Source organism: Manduca sexta, unplaced genomic scaffold, assembly GCF_014839805.1.
Source record: "Manduca sexta isolate Smith_Timp_Sample1 unplaced genomic scaffold, JHU_Msex_v1.0 HiC_scaffold_337, whole genome shotgun sequence".
Taxonomy (NCBI): Eukaryota; Metazoa; Arthropoda; class Insecta; order Lepidoptera; family Sphingidae; genus Manduca; species Manduca sexta.
The window spans coordinates 1,076-7,650 of record NW_023594430.1 but is presented as its reverse complement, the minus strand read 5'-3'; the positions used below and the strand labels follow the sequence as shown (position 1 = coordinate 7,650).

General features: G+C 33.3%; 1 protein-coding gene across 1 annotated transcript; it reads right to left on the bottom strand.

Moving 5' to 3' along the window:
- Positions 1 to 650: 650 nt before the first annotated feature.
- LOC119192920 lies at positions 651 to 5,954 on the bottom strand. Its single transcript, XM_037446652.1, has 6 exons — positions 5,681 to 5,954; positions 5,415 to 5,610; positions 4,922 to 5,090; positions 3,872 to 4,011; positions 2,545 to 2,805; positions 651 to 880 (listed from the first exon to the last, which is right to left on the bottom strand). Exons 1-6 carry the CDS (start codon positions 5,779 to 5,781, stop codon positions 689 to 691), a joined length of 1,059 nt encoding a protein of 352 aa, XP_037302549.1. The 5' UTR covers positions 5,782 to 5,954; the 3' UTR covers positions 651 to 688.
- Between the last annotated feature and the right edge of the window lie 621 nt (positions 5,955 to 6,575).

Here is a 6,575-nt window from a genome sequence, read left to right as displayed (position 1 = left end):
AATAAACTTATATTCTATTATACCTACTGGTCCCTCCAGTAAGTACTGGTAATTACCAAATTGCAATAGGTGACTCCCCTTATAGAATAATCATTCAAAACACCTCACATATGTAAGTTATCTAATAAAGGGCGTATAATAATAATATAAAATAATATCAGCCTTGTATTATATACTTATCCACTGCTGAGCACGGGCCTCCTCTGCTACTGAGAGGGATTAGGCCTTAGTCCACCACACTTGGCCTAGTGCGGGTTGGTAGACTTCACACACCTTCGAAATTCCTATAGAGAACTTCTCGGATGTGCAGGTTTCCTCACGATGTTTTCCTTCACCGTTAAAGCGAACGATAAATTCACAAAGAATACACACATGATTTTTAGAAAAGTCAGAGATGTGTGCCCTTGGGATTTGAACCTGCGGACATACGTCTTAGCAGACCGTTCCACACCCAACTAGGCTATCGCCGCTATCAAAGGGCGTATAATAAAATTTATTGTTTGTGTTTCTCTACTTTGCAATCTTAAACCATTCATCTGATAGTCATCAGACATTGGTAAGTTGTTCCGCATTCAAGAATCCTTTAAATTATTCCTGTAGTTCACGTAAACGAAATGTTATGCAACAACTAGTAACAAATAAACACCACGAACAGTTAAAATAATTTATTCAACTAATAAAATAAATATCAATTTAAACTTTTACTATCCTTCGCTTCATACTGAGAGTTTTCTTGATAAAAGTCATCTTCTTCATAAAACAGTTCGTCTTCGTATTCATCATCGTAAATGATTTCTTCTTCATTGTCATCCTCTTTGTCGTGAGCCATCCAGTCCACGTTTGAACTACGCAATTGTTTCGACAATTTGTTTTGTAAAATCTGTAAAAAACGGGACATTCTTATACAGAGTGTTTCAAAATGGGTATTTTTACATGTATCATGATCTAATAAAGGATGTTGAGTTAGAATTTTAATTTTAAAATTAACACGTGGGATACATGTCTGTAGCGAAAGTAAGTTCAATACATTATTATCAGTCTTACAAAACGAAAATAATGTTGTGTTTGTTTGGCTTGGGTTGGGGTAAAAATACATGCATGCATTAAAACATAAATGCCTACTACATTCACGGATAACCTTTCCGATCTTAAACAACAACATAAGGAAAGAACCAATTCTTTGAGTTACAATGTATTAACTTATAAACAATCAGATAACGGTACTCTTTAACAATTTTTCAAGGGTTTTTAAACATAAACGTAATTGTTCCAGAAACAGTGTTCGTCAAATAGTCGTAAATTTTAATCTTCAACGTTATTACCGATACGATTTCAAAGTGCCGCTAAAAATTAGGATACACTCGTAAAACATATTCGTAATTAGAGTAATGACCGGAAAATGGTAAGATAAGAATCCTAGACTAATTCTCATTGTTCATACGGCCAAATGGAGATGAACAACTGTTCTGGCAACTGCCAGATTATATAAAGTGGCGATTTAATACGAGCGCCGTAAAACATCAAATTACACATTTGGCTCTACATCCCAAAAGTAGCTAAGAGGCCAGTTAGACAGGGTGACGCCGTTTGCAATTCGCTATCAACGAGGGCGGGAAAGAATGCATTTATGGCCGAAATTAATAAACTTCCGGATCGATCGTGCAATTGGGTCATCACAATAAAGTTTGGCCGTATTACACATTAACCATTACCATAAGCTCCTCCTAGCCGAATTTCGACCACGGGGGCCAATCTCAACGGAGATCAGCCAAGTACGCAGGATATATTATAGTGCACAAGTGTGTGAGCAATACACAGGTGCACTCTCTGTTCTTTCACTCTAATAGTTCGGTGAGACAGCAAGCCGACATTACCGGAGAGAGAATCACACATTACTATATTGATGGGATTGTTAATTTCGGCCTTAAGTCACGTGTCCTTTCTTTCCATAACGGTACTTTATTTGTCACCCTTTGTTCATCCATAAATGATGCCCAAAATTTGTCATAGATTTTGCATAATATCAAATAGGTATAAATATTTAGTAAGTGCGTAAAATTTTGCGCGATTTAAAACCGAACTGTTCCTTTTTATTATCAATGAATTAATAAACACAGTTTAATGCGCACTATGAAAATATCCGTGTGGAATTTATTCGCAAAATCTGCGCAGTTATATAAAATAAATACGCAGTAAGGAAGTGCGCGCACTAACATATGGTAAATAAAGGACGAATTTTTCGTGTTACGCCTTATATTAAACTAGATGTTACTCGCGGTTCCGCTCGCGGCAAAAGCATTTCCCGCTAGAATACCCTAAAAGACTGTACGATACCCTATCCCTCCACATAAAAAAACGTTATTTCCCATGGAAGCAAATTATCAAGATAAAAACCCTTAATGTTGATCCAAGACGTAGACTACCCGTGTGCCAAATTTCATCTTAATCCGTTCGGTTGTGTTTGCTTGTACTTCTGGCAAAACATCCAAACATTTTCACAAGATTGCGCATAAATATTATAAGAAGTAAGATAACAATACACACCTGTCTCTTCTGTAAGAACTCTGCCAACTCCTTACTTTGGCTAGTTGTATTAACCTCCGGTGGTTTACTCTCCTGACTTACTACTCTATACGATATCACTGAATCATTTCCTAAATTCTGCCACGCGTCTCTGCTTTTCTTCCTGGCTGCGAGAAGCCTGCTCATGATTTTAGCGTGATCAAGTCCATACACATTGTGTGTCATTTCTGGTATAGCATCGTCTTCTATAGGTAGCTCTTCTTCTATTCGTTGAATTTTAGCCTTAAATAATGTTTTAATATGAATTAATATCCTGTGGACTTATTATAAAGTCTTTGGGACAACTGAAATAGGGTCATTACGTCCATATCGCGAATCGAATAAGCTACCACTTGTTCATATAGATTTATTTGATAACTGATAAGTAATAAGTTTTCTTTTGTAAATAAAGGAAATAGATTGTTGGTATATACATGTGTGGATTTAAATTGAATTGTAAACCCCGTTAGCAGTCCGTTTAATAATAAATAAATAAATAGTACTTATTTTTTAATATTATTCGAGTATTTGTTGCAACAATTTAATATTATTCGAGTATTTGTTTTTAAACATTTTTTCCCTTCTATTAAAATAAAACGTGGTGGTTATGCATTTTATTAATATGTTAGAAAAGCGACCATGTGGTCGTATTCTGAGTTGCAGAATCTTATTTTATTTATCCTGTTCTTAATAATTACTTAGTTTATGGTTATACAATTTAGTAAAGATTTCTTATGTTTACGCGAATGTTAGAGATTAAATTAAACAATTTTTCGGATTTTATTGCGGTTTTAATATTTTACTTTTCTCTCGACGTTTCGAAGACTATGCAGCCTTCATGGTTACGGGGGGACCGAGGCGTCACATCACCTCAAACAATTTTAATATACAATTTAGTATTTGTAGTAGTAAATGAAATAGTGGCCTAAAAGATGCAAACGTCCATATGTTTTTGTTTTATAAAATGTTCTCCAAATCATTCAATTAAAGTGGTTGCTAACTGATATACTTACTTCACAAACTACGATCGATGGCAATACGCAACCACAAATATTGATTACAAAAAGTGATGACCGCCAAAAATAAAATCAGCTGCTTAAATAAGTATATTCAGAAATCGACCACATGATTCCTAATAAGTACTTAAATTTTTTTATTAATTTAATAAAAACATAATTTTGTGATTAATACTATCCATATTAATTATCATTTGCTACTTAATTTTGTTTGAATAATTATTAGAAACAGTAATACAATTAAAGATCATATTTTAAAAAAAGTAACAATCAAACACATTTTTAAGTAATACCTTCATTTCTGCAGATAGTTTCGTAACTAAAGTAAATTCGCTCTTTAGTATATGTCCCATATCCGTCGCTTTAAAATCCTCTCCATAATCTGCGGCGGCCAAACAACGATCAAGATCCACTAGTCGAGCTTCCTGATGATCTGTGGTAATTATAGCGAAGTTACTTTGTCTGTCTATCTATCTGCCTGTCAGCCATTTCAAGCCTGACCTACAGAACCGATTTTGATCAAATTTGATAAAGGGGAAGTTTCAATGTTTTTTAAATACTTGTCACTGAGGCCGAATTCCATGTGGCCGTAGCCATGAGCAAAAGCTACTACTAAGTATTGACATGAAGATTTTATGAATCGCTATGAAGCAGGAATAAGACAAGGGAAAATTATAACATTGCTCATATAAAAAAAGCAATATAACGTAAGAATTGTTTTCTAATATTTTTTCTACTTCCCATTATTCACACGATTTCGTTCTGATGCAAGCCCACTTTCAAGTAGTATACACTGTAAAGGCCTGTGGCAAAATCATCCAATAGAATTTTTCCAAACATAAAAATCTATATTTTTTTTTTCTGTGACCATTTTTGAAGTTCTAATACATTAAAGTTCTGTTTTTAAAATATTCAACCTTCTCTTTCTCATAAGCTAGGGCAGCCCCTCAAGCCACGGCCCCATTATATATTTTGCCAGTTAAGTTTCAAAATTATTGTTATCAGGAGGTGTAAATTTTAACAATAATATGTATAATCAGATACATCATTGTGAACTCTCTTGTACATGGCAAAAATAACAAAAGAGGTTGAAACTATATGTTGCTATATATTTTTTATTATTCACACCACTGCACTGATGTTCCTAGTTCAAGACAAAATGTGTTTAAAAACACAAACACTGTCCCAGGCCTTGGATTCCAACCCTAAACTTCCTAGTGACTGATTGCATACATGGATAAACAGATTACAACATACACTGCCAATGGAAAAGAAGTTGACGTATTGTAGTCTAATTTGTATATTATGGATTCAATATTATACTGTTTTATGCAAGAACAGACCTTTGACAAAACTGATGTATGGAACTTGGCCCATAACTCTTAAAGTAGATAGTTCATGTCTCAGAGCACCAGCGGTCTTATTGAGAAGAGTCTCAGTCTCCTCATCTGTTGTATCACCTTTACAAACCCAGAACACATTCACTCTTTGAAAGTCTGGGGATATGTTTACCTGTAAAGTAAAATATTAAATAGTATGAAACCTCTACAATTCATAAAATAATTAAACTTTATCTTGACATTGGGTTACTAATGATATCACATACTCAACTTTACTTTGCTACCATTCTGCCAAAACTGATGATGTTAATTGTTTTTTGTTTAAACACTAATCAGTTGAACCACTGTTGTTTTTTTAGTAGAAAAAAGGCATGGCAAGTGCAGTAACAAGGTTTTTTTGGTATGAACTAGATTTAAGACATCTAAAGACAAAATACATCTAGATAAGTATTTTGGGAGAGTTTCTAAGAATAATATCTTAATTATTTTCACTTACTTTTGAAATTTCAATTCCCCGACCAACAATATCCATTGCAACAGTGCCTGTAGACATCATGTCTGTTATCTGTTTCATGAACATTTTATTAAGCATCGCCATTCTACGTATACCACGCTTCCCCGGTTCATTCTTTACTTTGGTTAAACTTTTAAGACTGGGCATTGCAGGAGCTTCTATTTGTGGATACCATTGCCTATATAGAAAAAAAATATGAAATACTTTCCTGGCAGAATGACCAGAATTCATACATAAACTAAGCATACCGTTTCGTTTTCGGATTAACCATTTTACAAAGTTTCATACCCTGCTTTTTTAAATTATACAATGCACATGACATGTGATAATACCGATAGAAAGAAATCATTTTGTAAGACAAATATATTCAACACTCCCATGAAACTTTATGGATATATTTAGTATAAAGCTATCATATTAAAAATTAAAACAGAGTAATGGTTTCAACTTTAATTTTGGTAAAACAAATTTGTCTTCTGTTTGTGTGGTTGTGACATATGACATAATTCAAACGTCATTTTTCAACTCTACACAAATGTCAAAACATCAAAGTTTGCCTTGGTGATGTCAAATAATATTGAAATATTCTGTATCGATATTTGAGAAATTTTTTTTTTGTTAAAATTTTAAATTATTTATTTGTAATTCAAACACATTATTCAATATGAAAACCCCTCATTTTGTATGGTCCGATGTTTTATGTGGCAATGAGCAAAAACGAGATCGATATAAACTTGGGTTTTTGAACGTTTTTCAGTCAATAAATTCAGTCAGAAAATTTAATATGACGAAATTTTAAAGGCAGAAATATCCATGATCATTAATTATTTTTACATTTTTCTTTCAACTGCGAGAACTAATCACTAACTAGACGTGAATTTAAATTCTTTACTTGCCAATACTTGTTAAGTTACCCAGATTAAAGCCGAAACAAAATGTATGAAAATGGACCTTGAGCTACCACCTTAATCTGAGACTGTTATCAAAAAAACTCCGACATGCTACTCATGACATAAGTGATACAAACATGTAAGCTACACTAGAAGAATAATTAAATAATAGAATTTTATTTTCAATATTTTTGGCATATTATATCGATGATATGGATTACCTATTTCTCCCCTATATTTTTACTTATCGAGA

Coding starts and splice junctions, on each gene's coding strand:
- LOC119192920 (XM_037446652.1), bottom strand. CDS start 5,781: ATGATTTCTTTCTATCGGTATTATCACATGTCATGTGCATTGTATAAT. Junction 5,611..5,680: donor GTTAATCCGAAAACGAAACG/GTATGCTTAGTT, acceptor TTTTCTATATAG/GCAATGGTATCCACAAATAG. Junction 2,806..3,871: donor AACTATCTGCAGAAATGAAG/GTATTACTTAAA, acceptor ACATTATTTAAG/GCTAAAATTCAACGAATAGA.